The 18,512-nt window shown below is 38.6% G+C and overlaps 1 protein-coding gene across 1 annotated transcript in view; it reads left to right on the top strand.

Moving 5' to 3' along the window:
• The window catches only part of AK5 (adenylate kinase 5), a 95,641-nt gene that overhangs the window by 74,673 nt on the left and 2,456 nt on the right, over positions 1-18,512 (top strand). Inside the window, exons 10-12 of the mRNA XM_085298182.1 lie at positions 5,093-5,256; positions 6,245-6,361; positions 8,758-8,946. Of these exons, the coding sequence (XP_085154308.1) occupies positions 5,093-5,256; positions 6,245-6,361; positions 8,758-8,946 (470 nt within the window). The remainder of the gene's footprint in view (positions 1-5,092; positions 5,257-6,244; positions 6,362-8,757; positions 8,947-18,512) is intronic.

Here is an 18,512-nt window from a genome sequence, read left to right as displayed (position 1 = left end):
GCATGTTTAAAAATAGAGACATCTCAGTCTGCCTGTGTGACAGATCTGCTAATAATTTGGGCAGCAAAGCCAGTGCATGTACTGCTCACCCCTGCCACTCACTAGTGCTTGTTCCTGTCCCTTCTCCTGTCCCTGCAGCCGTCCCAGCTGCTTYTAACATCATTAATTCATCTGTTTGTGATGTTGTGCTCTAAGCCAGACCAGAACATTTGAATCAAATGCACAAACTTCTAGTCTTTTTGTAGTTTGGTAGGGTTTCAGTCACGGAGGGAGAGCAAGAGGCTAAGAAAWTTGATTTCTTAAACTCAGATATTTCATTGATTTAATGCAAGCTGCAGTGAAACGTTCAGAAGTGCTGCTTGGGCAGTTGTAATTTCTCCCTGTCCACTGAGACCTCTCATTTTCTCCACTTGAACTGCCCTCTGTGAGGGATTTGTGCAATGAATAATTAAATGGAGGAAGATGACTACCTAAGTCAGCCTTGCTGTCAAAGAGTTGTTTATCAAAAGTTCTCCTTAAGCAGTTTCGCAGGCAGCTAAATCATCCTAAAGGGGTGCCTGTGCTAACGGAGTGCACAGACTTTTTAAGCCAACTTTATCTACAGAGTTATCARTATGCAAAACTGCAAGTTAATTTTTATTTTCTATCTAGTATTCTGGCTCCAGATAYGTGCTCACTAATTGTGTCGTAAAGTGCAAAGGAGCATAGAAAACATCCATTTCTCAAGAGTAATCTGAGCGATGCAGTGTGCTGACTTTCTGAATCCGTACCTTTTTAATAAATTAATGGATGAGCTTTGAAGTTAAAAACGCTAGTATTGTTAAGTGCAATACAGTAGGCAAGGATGCTGACACCCCGGAACTGCTGGTAGTCAGACTCTCTGCACAAGGCCCAATGAGCAGTGATTGACAGTTTTGTTATTAACAAAATGCACCTCCAAAACCCAAGAAGAGTGTGGTCTTCTTTCTTTCGTTTTTTTTTTTTTTTTTTCCTTTCCCACCCCCCTCCCCAATCATCACAATTCTGTCTTTTGGCTCAGTGAGGGCCTCATACCCCTCTCTATCACTACTCACTGATGTTCTACTTATCCGTCATCTTCCTAYGGAGCAAGGAGCTGTGCAGTCTGCTCCTGTGGAGCTGGCAGACCCCAGCCACGTGGCCTGCAATTCAAACCTCTCGCTTCTCAAAAACCAGCACGGAGAGACAGAGTCACCTTCGCATGCTAATTCCACATTCTCCTACAGGTCGCAACAGATTCATAATTTCTCTAGGAATTTTCTAGGTCTTCTTTATCTTCCTGTCACATATGAAAGTCAGAGAAGAATATGATTAAATCTGAATAGCAAGTTACCATAATTCAGTCTGTCACTGGTTAACATGSAAGCTTTTTCCAAAAATGTATGTAGGCAGAGTAAAGATGACAGCGCTCACAAAAAAAAAATGATAGTGTTCACAAAGAATGTTATACCTTCACAACAAAAGTGGAGGCGTATTTTCCTTCTCCTAACAATTGGCCCATTGTGGAAACTTAACCACCTTTTTCAAGGCTTCAAGTTTTTTCTACTTGAAAAGAACAGTATAATAAAATGACATTCACTGAAGATACTTTTGTACAAGCTTTTGTTATTATAATGAAAAACAGCTGAATATTAACACAATTATTTAGATTTTTACTTCTCATTTTTTTAGAAAAGTACATAGATTTAGTAACAAGACACTCTAAAATGATGAGATATAAGTTTTGCAACAGTACAAATTAATAATAAGCCTCACTACTGCAGGGTTAATTTGCAGTTAAAGCTGCTTATGTTCTAGTCCTGTGAGTATACTCACTGAACAAGAAGTATCTAATTAGTAAGGAAATGCACTTTCACATTCTTTCCCACCTAGACAGCTCTTTATCAGTCATATTAAATACTAGCCTTCGGAAGGAGATAAGACATTAACTAATACTTGAACTCTAAGCACATAAATTAATACTGGCATAAGTGCTGAGTATGTGTTAAGCCCTTGGTAACGCTGAGTTCCCTGGAAGCATTTGACCTCTTCACAATTCTTKCTTGGTCTGATCTGAAATCTCATTCGTTGATGAGAATGCAAAAGATTTTGTAAAGTAGGTCACACGAACTGGCAAAGCTGTAGGATGCTTTGCTACTCATTAAATAATACTAAGCTAAAATTAATGGCCATAAAGCCAATTGTTTCAAGGCAAACGTTACTGCTTTTCAGCACATAGCTGCTATTTTATTCTGTCTTTTCTTTTTTAAAGGGCTCAGCATTCTCTTTTAAAATACTAACAGATTAAGTTATTTTAGAGACACGCCAATTTTTCTGAATTTTATCTGGTCACTAAAATGAACCTAAAATTGTCCTTGTATTATCATTTCTAAGAAGACATCAAGGTTTATTTAATATATGAAGGACTACCATGGAATTTCTATTTTGGCTCTACATTCAAAAGAGAAATAGTTATATGAGAAGTGTAATAAAGGAATCTTTATAGCTGTTTTTTTTTTCTAAAATTTTATATATACACAAATAGGTGGGATGAAATTACTGCACTACCAGTATGCTTAAGGCCAGAAGGCAGAGTGCATAAACAAGAACATAYGCACACATATCTATTAATCCAGAAACTTAAGAAAAGTATCTAGAAGTTAAATTGCTTGCCATTGCAGATATTTAATGCTCATTACAGGTAGTTTATCTATTTCTGTATATCTACTTTTATTTATTACTTATTTTCTTCCAGTGGCTATTTCTACAAAAGACTTTTTTTATTAAAGCAATAGCAAAACAAGATACAACCCACGTACAAAAGCATATTTTTTCAGAAAGAAAATGAAACAGTGACAGAAATATTTCTGGCTAAAATAGTAGCCCAAATGTGATTCTCACACCATAGATTGATAATTATCTTYGTGAATCTGAAATAAAAGACTCAAGGTTATACAAGAGAAAAACATTCCTTTTTTGCYCATACCTATTGACCCATTCTTTTATTCTCAGCTACAACACTGCAACTTCTCTGAAGGTGCTTGGTGCGATCCATTTCTTAAACTGAAGGCAACTTTAAACTGAGTTAAACTTTAAAATCAGAAGGCAATAATACCAAATTCACTGTTATTGCTATATTCATTCACAAAAACATAAACAACAGAAAGAAGAATCATGTTATTTAGCATCACATTTTTTAGCATCTTGAAGTCATATAGTTGAGCTAGATATTCATGCTTGCAAGTTTCAACAGTTGATAATTTGATTTAACTTTGGATTTTTGAGCACTGTCTACATGCAAAGGTAGAATTATCTCCTACTGCAAGACTTCTGGATAGATCTATGAAAGATATAAAAATGTTACAGACTGCTACAAAACTTGTAATTACCCCAGTCCCAACAGTCAGACAGTGTAGACACTCTTCAGACCTCCACCCAGCCCTCCTGCCCTGGCCACCTGCCACCTCTCACCTCTCCCTCTCCCTCTCCCACCACACTGAAAGTCACCACCACACAAGCAGGATCCAAGAGAATTAGCTTTCCACAGCTTACAGGAACAGCCTGYACCTGGTTTATAGCCACCTAGTTATCAGTGCAGCAGCGTGCCTTATTTCCAAGGCCGGTGGGGATCACTTGGGACTGTGGCACAGGCAGGCGAGCAGCAGAGGAGGGCAGGCCTGGCACTTGTCATTTTGAAGATTTAGTGTTTGGGGTAAGGATGGCTCTGGTTCATGTCTATGTATCAGGATCCGAACCATGGCCCTAAGAAAAGCGCCTATCTCCACTCAGGAGGTGGGATAGGACATTGCTAGTGCCTACATGGCAGGGAGTATGCCCCATCAAAGGGCCCAGAAAGGCTAGTACCAGAGGAGCATCAAAAAGACACAGAGTTTTGGGAGAATTTTGAGGTGCCTCAGGAGCCAGAAAAGGGCAGAGAAGCATGATAGGATTAGACAGCAGCAGCAAAGGAAAYGGGGAGGTTTGAAGTGCTTCCCCTAAGCCATTTCTCATGGGGGCAGATATGCAACACTAGCATATATAGTTGCTCTTCGCCTCAAGCAGGTCTCCTGAGGGACAGGAGACCCAAACAGCTCATGCTGCTACCGAGAGCTGCTTGCCCCAGCAGAGCCAGGCACAGGTGCTGTCCCTGTTTCATTCAGTGGAAAAATCACCTGATAGCTTCAGCTGAGCACCATGTCAGCTGCATCTTGCCCTGCTGCCTCACAGTGCTTTGCTATGAGCCCTGGTTCAGAGGTGACTCTCCAGCTCCTGGGTCAATATAAGTCAGGATGTGCAACAGCTAGTGGTTGCAACTTCTTGCTGTGCTAGTCAGACATTGCTAAGCACTGYCCTATGGAGTACAAGGTTATGCTCTTATGTTTTCTCCTGGTATGCATGMAGAACAACTCACTGCAGCTGCAGTATTGATCTGTGTAATCAAGCCTTTGAAAGTATTCAGCAGCTTCAGTACATGACTGTTGGTTAACCTTGGAAGTAGTGGCATGTGTGAGGGCTTTCCAGCTCAAAGGGGAAAAGGACCAAGGGCAGTAACTCATATTTACCACAGTAAAGGGTTTAGTTACTGTGTTCTCACTTGCATCCTGTGTAACACATACAGCTTTCACAGTCTTTTTGTTAGTACCTTTCCCTTTCTTTTTGTTAGTACCTTTCCCTAAAAAATGTAAAATGGGAGCAAAATGCTTCCCTTGCAAGAATGCTGTAAGGATTAGTTTGCTAGTAATCATTGCAACCATCAAGACTAAGCGTACACCAAATAAAATGCACATATGGGCTCCCTTTCCAGCTATCTGCTGTTTAATCTCTTTCCTTTACAYGGTTATTCTGTTTTAGGAACAGATTCTCTTCTGCAAGAGCTTTCACACTGGTGCAACACCTTTGACTTTTATATATAGTTTTTGATTCAGCCGTGTGGTGTATCAGAATGGAAGTACRTTACCTGTTCCACTATAAAGTGTCTTTGCTAAAAAAATACGAAATATGCAGTCATACCATTTTCCTTGCATTTTCTCAGTTGCTATAATTTGAGAAAAGGTCCTTATATTTTTCTAATTCTAGATATTTTTCCCTCACAAAGGTGGCCCTGGCTCTGGCAAAGGTAGTCAATGTGAACAGCTAGCCAAGAAATAYGGATTTACTCATCTGTCCAGTGGTGATCTTCTCCAAAATGAGTTATCATCATTATCAGAGAGAAGTAAATTGATCAAAGACATCCTGGAGTGTGGTGAACCAGTGCCTGGAGTAAGCTACAGCTTTATTTGGGGTCCTAATGGTTAAGCAAATCAGTAGCAGGTAGATTGTCTGRAAGAGTGAARTAAGAGAATACACCYGATGTCTGCTATTAAAGAAAAATGGATCTGCATGTTGAGGGAGAAGTTTTCTCAGTGTGRATSTGTGACACTTCTTTCTGCTTTCTATGCTGTTGGGTTTTTATTTCAGACTCCCTTAAACAATAAAGATTAATCATTAAATATTGTGAGAGAGATGCTACACTGTGCATTGCAAAATGTAAGAGTAAATACAGGAAACAGAAACTTTATGTCCATTTTATAGCTTCACATTTCAGATTCTAAGCTGGTCCTCCTGGCAGTTATTCCAGTTTACAATACCTGCAGTGATTCCCTGCAGAGCTGGCTGCCATCCCAGAGTGGAGGGACTGCAGTTTAGTAGAGACTATGCAGACAGAGAGTGTTGTTCTCAGCTGGACTTGAYTTTTATGACAAGTCCACAACGCGAGCTCTTAGTGGGTCTCCAGCAAGTGCAGATGGATCAGAGGATATTTATGTCAATGAGCGATACCAGGGAATTCTATACAGAGCATTTATTTGGATTGCTTTCATCACACAAGTTCTCTTATTACTTTCCATTTAATATAATCATATCAGTGACTGATCAGTGATTCCAATCAGATTGGAAAATGCTGCAGCATTGTCCCAAAGTTTCACAGRTATTAACATTGACTTTGGAACTACAAAATATCCTCAGCTCTCTAGAGGCCGCTTTGGGAACTCTTGGTGAGTTCCAGCACTAGGTCTGTATAGCATAGATGATTCTGAAACGGAGTAGGGTATCCGGCTACCAAAGAAAAACATCTACATTCATAGTACTTGCTTTCAGCAAAACAGATCTGAGCAGTTCTCAAGGACCTAGGACTAAAGTCAGTGTAACAAACAAAAATACAAGTCTTTCTTATTAATTAACCAAGTAATTCGCTTTCTTTTCAATGCAGGGTATTGTCCTAGAGCTACTGAAGGAAGCTATGATTGCCAGTTTAGGGGACACGAAAGGATTTTTGATTGATGGGTATCCTCGGGACCTTAAAGAAGCAGAAGAGTTTGAAAACAAGGTGACCATGTAATAGTAATACTGTTATTACTCCTGCTGTTCTTCTGAGGCTGCTTGGATCTCCATCTTTCACAGATTGCAGTGGTGGCTTGTAGAGAGTCCATCTGACAATCAAAAGAATGGAGTTTTGCCGCTAATCACAGAGACTTTGGCACCATATCAATGTAGTGATTACAGCTTGTGCCCTTGCCTACACAGGCTGTGAAATACCAGAAGTAAAGGCTGATTCTACCTAGATTTGATACAAACCATGACCATTCTTAGTTAGTGGAAAGCAYCATTTTACGAATCATTTTTCTAATTCTAGTGAATTACTAATTCTCTTGAATGGCTGCTACACTTCTCATCAAAACCTCATCAAGCACTATTTGATGTAGGTATGTGAAGGTCTGTATCATCACAGTTAATCTTTGAGCATTGAGTGAGATTTGCCAAAGCTTGCTGCTGTTCTGAAATGAGCAAAACAGAGCTAACATTTCTGTAGCAAGTTACATGTGACATACCCATAAAAAGACCATTTTGCAAGTGAGCGTGTTACAGTTCACAGAGTTATTGATTTCCTCAGTATGTGCTAAGACCTACTGAGAATTCTCAGCTGTCAGTTTCTGAACCTGCAGAAAATATTCTAAATAAGCCCCAGGAATGAATTTGGCAGGGTTTATGAGAAAAGGAAACAGTTGAGTATGTATGCTATAATACTACATTCCAGAAATGTCCTATACAAGCTTAAAAGGTAATAAAGCTTTGATGAATCATCTGTTTTCTCCATGAACCTGGAGTTGCTTTATTTAATTGATTACTACAAAAGACTTGCATGACTGATGGCATCAGAAGCTGGACAAAGTGTTGGGCAATAGGAAGTAGTATAGAAGCCATTCACAGCAACATTGGTCTGTTAGTTCCTTTATTAAAGTGCCACAGACTATTAAAAAGACATTGGAGATTATATTAACTTTATATAGAGGGAAGAACTATATCAGCATTGCACCTTTTCTGCCAGGAATAAATGTCATGTCCCATGAATGCTTGTGCATGCTATAAAGTAAGACTTAAAGATTGTATATCCTGGACTTCAGTACTGCTGGGCAAACACATCCTGATGCCTCCAGTGGAGTTTTTTTTTTGGCAACGTGCATGTATCAGTCATTTAGACTTACTTTGCCATAGCCATGGTAAAGGCACAGATTTCTAATGGTCACTAGTGCAGAGACCAGTCATCTTTCCTCAAGACTTATTGCTCATTCTTTTATGTAAGGTGTTCTCCAAATTCCTTCTGGACAGCAGAAAGAATGAGCAAAAGTCTGAGAGCATCATTGAAAATATAAATGCATGGGAAATGAATCATATCACATAATTCTGATCCTATAACACCTTTTTTTCTTGTTAAAGTGGAGTTTATCACCTTAGTCTCAGACCAGCAGCTGTTGCTCAGACAAAACCTGGTGTCAATAGGGCTGTGCCTGAAGAGGGTGCACAATGAAGTGTATTGCAAAATTTATTCTAAATAACATGCATGTTTTTCAGCATCTTGGGGAAAGAATTATAGGGATTTGTGTTTAAAACTTCAGGCTCTCTCCTGTAAGTATTATTAGAAATATTTTTCACCTTATTTGTTTTCTTTATGGAACAGAGCAGACTCACCCTCGGGAAGGCAGCTTTACAAGTCAAAAAGCAGAAAGTGCTAGGCTTCTCATAGAATTTGGAAACAATTCACCAATTTGGAAATATAGAGCAATGTATTCCATTTATTCTATGAGAAGTCATGATGTAGAATTACTCTACAAGTACTACCATCAAATAAAACTTGCAAATAAATCCAATGACATGCATTTGATAGCATTCCTGAGCCCTGCCAGTTGTTACTCATTTCCATTTCAGGTAGGCCCACTTTAACTGGAACTTTAACAGTTCCTTGTATATGCTTCTGAAGCTCTGTAAATTACAGTTTGACAGCCCCTGAATGAAAAATATACTTCTCACAGATTGAACAAATGGAGGCAAAGGCTAGAAAAATAACTATGTGAAAAATTCCAACAGTTCAGTGTTGTTTGCATCAAGCTTTTATGAAACAATTGTAAACAGTGAACAAATAGATGATCTTCAGTCCAAGTAACCAGAATTTTTCATATTATATATCTTCTTCTCTGCATGTGTACAGCACACTTAAGTCTTGATCCTGAACACTGGGATCACTAAGTGCTGCTACAACTAAAGGTGTTTGTTAATAAGCATAATTTCTGCCTAGACAATTAAAGAAATAATGTTACTAATTTACTTGAGRACTCTTCTGGTTAGCAATTCTTTTTAAAGTTACACAAACAAAATAGAATTTGTAAACAAGACCAGATTTTTCCAGGCCTGTGGTTTGAATACTTAACTGTTTTTCTTTGTTTGTAGATTGGGGAACCAAAACTTGTGTTTTGCCTAGAGTGCTCTGCAGAAACCATGAGCAGTCGCCTTCTGATGAGAAATCAGAGCGGTCACCACTTTGATAGTGCTGAAACTATTAAGGAAGGAATTGAGAGCTATTACCAAGCAACAAAACCCATGATTGCATACTATGAGATGAAGACACAGTTATGCAAGGTAAATTGCCTGACTATTTGAATTACATTATTGTTTTCTATTTCTGTTTTATGAACACTATTCAGAAATTATGGGTATGTTACCATTTATGAGCTGTGTTAGTTTCTGCACTTTCCAGTTTGTTTTCATTTTCCATTTTCTTAGTCTGTTTTATCCTGAACACAGATTGCAGAGATTGTTTGATACTGATGATATCAAAATATGCTGTTCCTCTCAGCACTTGGTTGAGTAGCCTGAATTGGGTGACTTTTGCAAACTTCAGAGTTCCACAATGCAATTTGAAAAAATAACACACACACATCTACCTTGTATCTGAGAAAATATCCCGAATCACTCCCTAGGCTATATAGAGTCTGTTATTAAGCATTAATGCTGAAAAGCTTCTCTTTAAGTATTAGGATTTATTTCTCTAATGAAGGCTTTCAGAATTAGGATGAAAGATCATGTCAATCCAAAGCCCTTTAGTTAAATTAACAAAATGGATAGTACACATCCTGAAATAAAACAAACCTGCACACAAGAGAGTTTTCTGCTGGAAAAAATGGCATAGTTATATTAATTTCAGTGGAATTACATCAGGTTACACATGCTCAAAWTCTGATCTTTAAAACATTTTTTGTATGTTCCAGTCCATACTTTTTGAGAAGCTCATCAGTATAATTTACTGATTGATATTCCGGCAGATCTGTAATCTCATTTATGTAGGATGTTTATATACTTCTTGTATATTTCTCTGCTCTATCATGGCTCACTGTCCCTTCTGTTGAATTAAAGAAAGATTTAGTCATACTGGTCCTAAAAGGGAAAGAATCCATTAATAGCTTCTGGAAATATTACAGAAACTTTTTCCTAGAGGCTGTGGCAAGCATGAAAATCATTTATGCCAAACCTCTTTCTCCTTTGCAAAACTCCCAAAGGAGAGGAAATCTCCAGATAATTTCTGTACCCACATCCTGCACCTGCACAGATTAAATGACATTATTCTAGAAAAATGATACCGATAATCTAGAGAAAGTCCTACTTTGTGTCCTTTGCTAACTCCACAACAGATGCACAGAAGGTGAACTTTGGAGTGGCGGAAAAATCCTGAATTCCTTTTATTTTTAAACATGAAAGCATGATTATCTGATTTTATTTGTTTTTTCTTCTTTTTATAAACTACCTTTTCAACATTGCAAGAATGCATTTAATTAAAATTCCAATCTCTTTCCTTGACCTTCCTTTTTTTCTGACTTTTCCTGAGACAATACACACACACAGTGCAGTTCATAGGAAAGTAGAGCTCTTTCTGTTCCTAGGATCTTGTTCCAGTGAGCTATGCCCACCACAATGTTTTCCTTTCTTGAAGCATCAGTGAAGTCAAAGCCCCAAAGAGAGTAGGTACATTCAAACTTTTACACAAATTTTGCATTCATGATCTGCCTTATTTYATCTATTACACCTTGACCTTCCTTAATTCTTCTGCTGCAAATTTCTGCTCCATTTCCTATGCCATGAAAAAACATGCCATCTTTTCCTGAAAGTGATTAGCTCATTAGCTCCTCAAGAGACTTGCCTAGTCTGTGGGTCAGAACAGGATATGTGCTTTGCGGTCTTTGACCAATAAATGTTTGGGGAACTGACATCGTATATTTGCAGGTCATCAGAAAATATCCATTCTTTGCTTGAACAGTGCTTACAGTGTTATTCTTACACTGCGTTCATTGTCTGTACTCCTTGCTGATCAGTTTAAGTGTTAACATACATCCATCTTCCGGGTGGAACTATAGGGTATGAAAGCTCTGTAGAATCAGCTTTATAAACATTATCATGTAAAATGTCCTTTAAGTTTGAACAAYATCTTCTATTTTTCGTAAGCACAGGTACTCTGTATTGAAACAGCTCCCTCAGCTGCTTTTTACTAAATTGATAAAATATACATCTGCTATTAAAGGTGTGAATCCGTTACAGAGTAAAGTAGACAGACTCCCTCCCTGACCCTTATGATGCAGACAAGTACACATTAAGTTATTTATCAGCACTTTGAGAACAGTGCCAAAATATTCAGCGAAGATAAGCTTTTAAAATTAATCCTTCCAGGCTGTCTTTGTCACTACAAGTTGGCAATGGCACCTCAGGTACAAGCCTGCAGCTCTGGTGCTTTTACCGCAAGGAGCAGAAGCAAACACTATTTCCATAGCAGAGCTGTGTTAACATTTTGTTGTCTGTTGGAGAGATGAATGATCTTTTTACTTTGCACCAAYAGTCAAGCTGTATAATACGTAAAAATATATAAAATATGTCTGAGCAATTTTTGCACAGGGCAATAGACTTCAGTAGCTTTTCTGATCCAAATATTCTTTATCAGTTCTTCAGTGGCCACTCTGCTTCAAAATAAAAAAAAATGCTTTGGATTTGGAAATACATTAAATACTTTGAAACAAAGCTCTTTTTTTTTCTGGAAGGAATGCATATTTGGGAAACTTTTATAGGCAATTTTTTCCTGGATGAACCCCTGAGGTCCCTTCCAACCTGTGTTATGAACCTATAAAGGCACAGCTTACACACCTATACATTATTTGGTTTAACAATCTAAAACCTGAACCCAAAAATCAAAGAACTGGTCAACAGCTGTTTTAAAACAAAGAGCAATAGCTAATACAAAATGTGTTTATTGCTTGCGATACATGATACTTGCTTTAAGTTGCACCTTTAGCTGTGTGGAAAATTTAGAGAAAAGCAGACATTTAGGCTTAAAATTTTTAAACTGTTTTAGTACTGGATATGTTCATGCTGCATGTGTCAAAGAAAGCAGAGAGTAAAGAGTTTACAATTCCCAGGACACAGAGTCGTTTTCTTATTTATGGCAAGATATTTTACAGRCTGCTAAGCATTGACATTAAGCAACCATTCTGATGCTCTCTGAATGAGGAAAGGAGAGTGAAAATCATGTGGTAAACAGAAGAAATATCAGAAATATTTCTGGTGGCAACTTTTTTGTATGGGCTAGGCTAAAATAGTCCTTGGTTTATTGTACTGATGGGATCATACACATACACAGAGGACTGAGTCTTTTCCTAAAGTCAGTCTAACATGTTTAGTATTTTTCATCCTGATTTTAATTATAACATTGCATGTTTTCAGCTTCAGGAATCTGTTTATTCCTAAGCAGGTTTTATTATTTTTCAACGCTGACCAGCCTTGGTTGAAGATGCTACTGCTCCCATCTGAAAGCTGCTGCCTCTATAATTCTGCTCACTGAAGGAGTTGTGTATATGTTTCCTATTCCATACAAGTGTTTTTCAATCTTTGATTTGAAGACCTCTCAGAAAGGGTTGGTAAGAGATATTGACCCCATAAAGTAAATGATCTCAGCTACCTTCACAGACTCTTTAAACTAATCATGGACCTTCATATAACTGTAGACCAGAGCCTTATACAATATTTTTCTCAAGTAAAGCTGGTAGGATCTAACAAACAGCTTGAGGGAAGTGAGGTCTTACCTGAAGCTGCTGTTTGCAGGTGGGGATCCCTGTAATCCCAGCATAAGCCACAGCTGAAGCATCTGAAGAGATGTTTTATAAGTGAGGAAGAGAAGAAGGGTCAAAAGGGAGCTCTAGTTGCCTTTTTCTGGAAAGTCATTTGTGCCCAGGCATGTGCTTTCAACAGAAGAAACTCTTCAGTAGAGGGCACATGTGAGCTTTATGGTCCTTTAAATTCCAGTCATACCCTTTATTAAGAACTTACTTAAAGGAGTGGATGATAAGATTTTTGAAGAGGAATTTAAAAGTCTAAATCCTACTTAACAGCTGTGAATATCCAGCATTTACCTTTTCTAGCCAGCTTACTGCCATACATGACTAAGTACCAGTAATAGTTCTGGCTGAAGTAGAGTAAATTATTTAAGTGATTCTGTCCCACAGTGCTTAACTGTAGCACCCAGTCCTATACTTTGCAACATAAAAGAAAAATATTTTCAACAGATTTGTTTATCAAGAAAATAAGGCTGATATACTGATGTTATTTATTTTCTATGTTTTAAGTGCAGCTAGTGCTGGGCAAAGTTTTGGATATGTTAAATACAAAAGGATAAAAGCACATGGCAATGTTGGGCTATATTTAAGTTGTCCTAACTGGCCTACCGGTTTTCAGTCTGAAAGAGGCAGGAAGCAGATTAAATACGTAAAATTCAGTCTGGAAATAAAGCCAGCAGAGGGTCTGGGATAGGAATTAGATGAGTGCTGTAGGGAACAAAGTGGTTCTGTGGCACTGTGTGAAGGTGTGCTTGAGACCACATTGCCAAATTAATTTTTTCTTTCTCTGCATTGGAAAGAGCATTAAGGAAGAGCTGATGGAAGGAGCCTAACAAACCTGAGAGACTCAGAAAGATTCAGGTCTAATCCAGCTTCCTCTGCGGTCATTAGGAATCTTCCCTCTGCTTTACTTGCCCAGAAAATACAAAGATATATGGTGGTAACAGCAATCTCAGTTTAGTCAATGAGAATTTATGACCTCCTCTCAACTTAGATTTACTGTGTATAGAAGCATTAATAAATAAGTAATATGATGTTTGGAAATGGACCATTTTTCATTCTGCTGAACTCTGAACAATGACTTGACAATGCTGCAAAAAAAAAGATGCGACTCCACTTAGATTCCCTTTGAACAAGATTACCTGTCAGTGTTCCTGTTCAGCAGTGGAAGCGCGACAACCCACACAAAGGGTGGAGCCTTCAGATGCTGCCAAAAGGTCTGTGACTGTGACAGGAGTAATGGTGACCTGTCCATCGGCTCAGCTGAGATTAAGAACTGTGATGTGAGTCACTGGGATATATTTACAAAAGAAACTAAATGGACAAAATGAAGGGCAAAGAAAGACAAAGTGTTTTCTTGTGCTTGCTTTTCTGCTTAGGTATTAAGCTTCCAAATTGTTTTCTGGAAGGCAAAGTAGTTGTAACAGTGCGTTAAAAAATTTCCCACTAAGAACTAAAAAATCGTGCTTTGGAGATATAGTTTAATTTTCTGTAATTTCTTTCATAGTCAGTTACAGAACATCCACCTGTCACTAATGACAGCATGCAGATGCTTTCAACAAAGAACTCTTACTGGATATCCAAGGACTAAAAGCACTTTTTACAAAAATAAGAGATGCAAGTTTCCTAATTCTGTGGAATTCAAATATTTCAGATGAATAATATGAAAGGAAATATACTATGCTAATTGTAGTAAGCAGGTAGGTATTGTTGCTTTTAAATTTTTTCCTGGTGATTTCAAAGGCAGCTGGACATAAATATGCTTTTGAATATTTATTAGGYACCTACCTGTATTTTAACATGTCTAAATGTGAATGCCTTTGAGTTTATGGCCTTCTGTCAATTGAGAAAAAGGAGAGAAAAACACTGATTGTTTTTAATATCTGACTCATCCTTTAAGGCTTTTTTTAATTGACAGCATGTAGGAGTGTAATAAGTAATAAAGAAGAGTAATGCATTGGCAGTTAGGAAGACAAGTGATCCCACCTAGCTAACRTCAAAGTAGTAGGTGTCTTAAATACAAATTCCCTATTCAAACAATAATCTGAGGAAAGGGACGTGAGTGTAACAAGTAARGTAGGCAGCCCAGAGCAGAGGATTTTTCAAAGACTTCCCAAACCGTCACTGTTTCAGATCACACAATATGGAAGTTTAGCCTACAACATTTAACCAAGAAGCACTTTTTTTTTTTACTTTTAATAAAAATAATTGTTCTGTTGCTTTTTTCTAAAATCAGTTGAAGTCATGTGCCAAGTAAGCAGCAGTTATTAGATTCTTACCACAACTGTTTTCCATAGCTGTTAAAAACAAACACCAATATAAGTAGAATCAACACACTGAATGAGTGACCAACCAGTATCTCACATCTTCTACCTCTTAGCCTTTTCCAGAATACTGGTTCCCGATTAGATTTTTTTTTTTTTTTTTAAGGAAAAAAAAAGTGTACCCTTCCCTTTTAAAAAGCTTATCAATGGTATTAGTGCTAGCAGCTATATAATTTATTTCTGTCTTTTGAAAGTTGTCAGAGAATAATTAACCCTGATAGGTAAGTACTTAGGGAATAACGGAACAAATGTGTCTTTGTCTCTGCCCTTGGCAGGTTGTGATCCATTAGCTGAGATAGCAATGTAGAAAGATACATCAGAAAGATTAGCAGGGARTTATAGATAATTCGTATCTGTAAGTTCATGCCAAACCTGAAACGTGCAGAAATCTGGGCAGCATGTTTTCCTGGATTTTCAGACAGTTCAATCCACTGCTCTAAAAATCAAGTACTGCACTGTCATTCACAAAAATGTTTTTAACACTGTTATTTAAGGACAAAGATACAAATCTTAGTGGCAACACAGCTGACCTTGATTGACTTTTTCTAAGATGCTTCTAATCAGGGAGTTTATTCCACAGTYGCAGTCTGTCTTTCAGAAAACTGCAGGCTTCAGCTGTCCCTTTGCTCTGTGGCAGTATACATAGAATCATAGAACGGTGAGGTTGGAAGGGACCTCTGGAGATCACCTAGTCCAACCCTCAGCATAGCCCCGTASAGGGATTGAACCCTTGGCATTAGCAGCACCACGCTCTAACCAGCTGAGCTAAACCTGCCCCCAAATGCAGGGTTCTAAACCCAGAAACCTACAACAAATGGAGATTTAGTGAAAGAAAAGGTATTTCACTGAATCTAGTGCCAAAATAAGCATTGTACTGTGAAGATGATATACAGTCATTTTTCRAATTAACCCATTAAATTTGTTTGTATTTGAAGCCATAGTGGAATTTCAAAATTGGTAGCATAGACTATCTATCTAATCTTGCCTATATCAGAAGACAAAAGCTTTGAGTAACCTTGAAAACCTTGATAAGAGTCCTAATTCATGAAATACAATGTGAGAAGAGAAACATCGTTTTCTCTTATGGAATGGCAGAGAGTTTTACTAAATTACTGTGGCACTAGCTGTGATGAATTAGTGACACATTAAGTTAGTTTGTGAGCTGGACCTTTGTTATCTGGCAGGCTAGCGTGGGACCTACTGGGGCTTTCACKAGTCAAACTTGCCCATATTTTGCTCTGACCGGCTGGAAGTCCACATTCCAGCTAGCCATAAAGGATAGCAGTTGCCATGCTTACAGAACCAATTTTTAATCAGAACCACCTAGATCTGGACTTGAATATCAATTTTGGTTCTAGAAAAGGTCACTGAGAAGACTATGGCAAGATAGCTGTGCTGATCAGGTTAGAGTGGTTATCRAGTTTAGACATATTAATAGAATAAAGACATAATAAAAAATATAAAGATAAAAGGATATATAAATTTATCAAATATATGCACTTTTTTATATGAATATATATGCAAAGCAGCGAATACAAGCATTTAGGATCAAACATGCAAAAATGTGTTTTTTCTCAGTATCAGGGCTGTTCAGAACTTGCAGTCACCAGATGTTCACAAAGGACTGACATTCATTCTGCCACTCAAACACAGTTAGCTTTTACTTGCAGTATCTGTAGACGGCGCATTTGCATTCTGCACTGCCTTCAGCTCAGAGGTTATCCATACAAGGCAGAATGTGTACAGTGCTATTTTAGTATAAATCACAATCCCACTATATCAGATTCCTGGGAGAAATCTGAGGAAGAGAAAAGGAGTGTAGGCATTTTAATGTACATGTAGATGACATCTTAAAGAATGCTTGTCGAACTTACCTGTGCTCGAGCAATAATCCCACATGCTTATCGCAACTAAATGGAAGTAGTTGGCTTTCAAGCCTGAGCGAGCCACCCAGTTCAGAAGCGAACCTTCTAGGCTGCTCACCAGCTAGGGCATGGGGTGACTGATGGTAGATTTACACAGACTTCAGAGGTCTCAGAGTCTCACCTGATTGTCGTGTGAACTGGAAGTGGTGGATGGGATTTCAACATGGTAAACCGTAACTCTTCAAGCATTGAATCAGGTCTTTCTATCCTCAGGCAGAGTTTTGCTGMCACAGTTGCTCCAACGAACTCGGTGCTGGATAGGTATAATCTATCCCAAGTCATGACTTYCATGGTGAGATCTAACTTCTCACCTAGCTGAAGGATGGTCTATGAAGTGCCATACATTCAGTCTCAACTGCTCATATATTAGATTAAACGTCCATATATGGAGAGAGCAGCACGCTGTTCTGGCTGAGATGAGCCACTCATATGAGAAGACCCTCTKGGCTAAATAAAATGCTGAGAACTTTGAATTGGCTGTGGCTTTCACTTCATGTGAAAWATATTTCCTGTGGGACAGCAGCATGAAAATAGGTACTGTGATGACTGGGATACCCAAATCAATTTGCTTTATAGTAGCTGAAATGGGAGTTGATAGTTTTATTTTGATATGGGATGCACTCAGTCCAAACCAATTCACCATTCCCTTTTTGTTACTAGTACATAACCTCCTCTAAGCTCTTTGTGGCTGCCATAGAAGCATCAGTTATCTTGCTTCCACCACTTTCGTTAAAGGTATTTCTTACAAGTGAGATGATGACTTAGAAAGATGTGTTCTCAAACAGTGGCTGCACCTCCTTCAGAAGTCCTGGATACTGAAAGGAGGAAGGCGGCTATCACTTACCAAATGTCTCACTCCTCGGTGCTGTGTGCAGTGCTGGCTACAAAGATACCTGAAGATTTGGCTGATTCTTTGACAGAGTCAATTTGAAATTCTACTTTCCATTCTTTGGAAAGAATKAAATCAAAGACCCAAGTTTATTCAAGGTGTTGTCCATGTGACAAAAATATTATCAGCCTTAGGTTACAGGTGGAAATGAGAGACTCAAAGTGTCTTTTTCTCATTTCCTTCGAAAAACCTGGGGATAATCCARAAAATCTGTGCAAGTGCCTGATAGTAAAAGGCATCCATGTCTTTGTGCAGACAGCATTGCTGTGATCCTSTGGTCCATCTGAACAAAGCTAGCCCTCCTCTCCTGAGCTATACCTTCATCAAAGATGAAAGATGCAGCAGAGGAAGACTGCCCCCATCTTGACACTGATATTTTGATGAGCCAAAAGTAGGAGTGAGGTGTCATTGTGCTGGTCTACACAGTGCTGTAAGGATATTAAGCTGGAGTCATAGATTTACAGTGGAAGTGAAGAAAGCTCAAATGATATCAGAAATAGAGAAGGTAGCTCAGCGAAGACTGTAAAATACCTTGGCAGTGAGTCCAAGGGGCCTGGATCCAGTGCAGATCCAGCTCGTCAAAGGTTGGCCAGACTAGTGCTGGGTCCTTCCAGCACTGAAACTGCTGTATTTGAACCTAGGCTGGATGGGGGTGCCAGAGCTTCACAGAACCTGCCAAGGGACCAAACTTTGCAGCATCTGTGGATGCCACTAAGAGTCAAACTTTTGAATGTCATCCCTCGCTGGCTGTCTCTGAGGAGCAGCTGCCGACACCCACGCGAGACAGCACTGAGGGACTTAAATGTACTTTTGAGTGCAGTCAGACTGCACAGGAGCTGGGTGCAAGCCAACACCAGCTCTGAGGAGAATTTCATGGTCTATTTAAAAAATGTGTTTTTTGGAGTTTGAAGTTCCT

The sequence above is a fragment of the Rhea americana genome, unplaced genomic scaffold (assembly GCF_003343005.1).
Source record: "Rhea americana isolate MKP2758 unplaced genomic scaffold, rheAme1 scaffold_136, whole genome shotgun sequence".
NCBI lineage: Eukaryota > Metazoa > Chordata > Aves > Rheiformes > Rheidae > Rhea > Rhea americana.
Note: the sequence above shows the minus strand (reverse complement) of the source record. Positions and strands in the feature narration are given on the sequence as shown.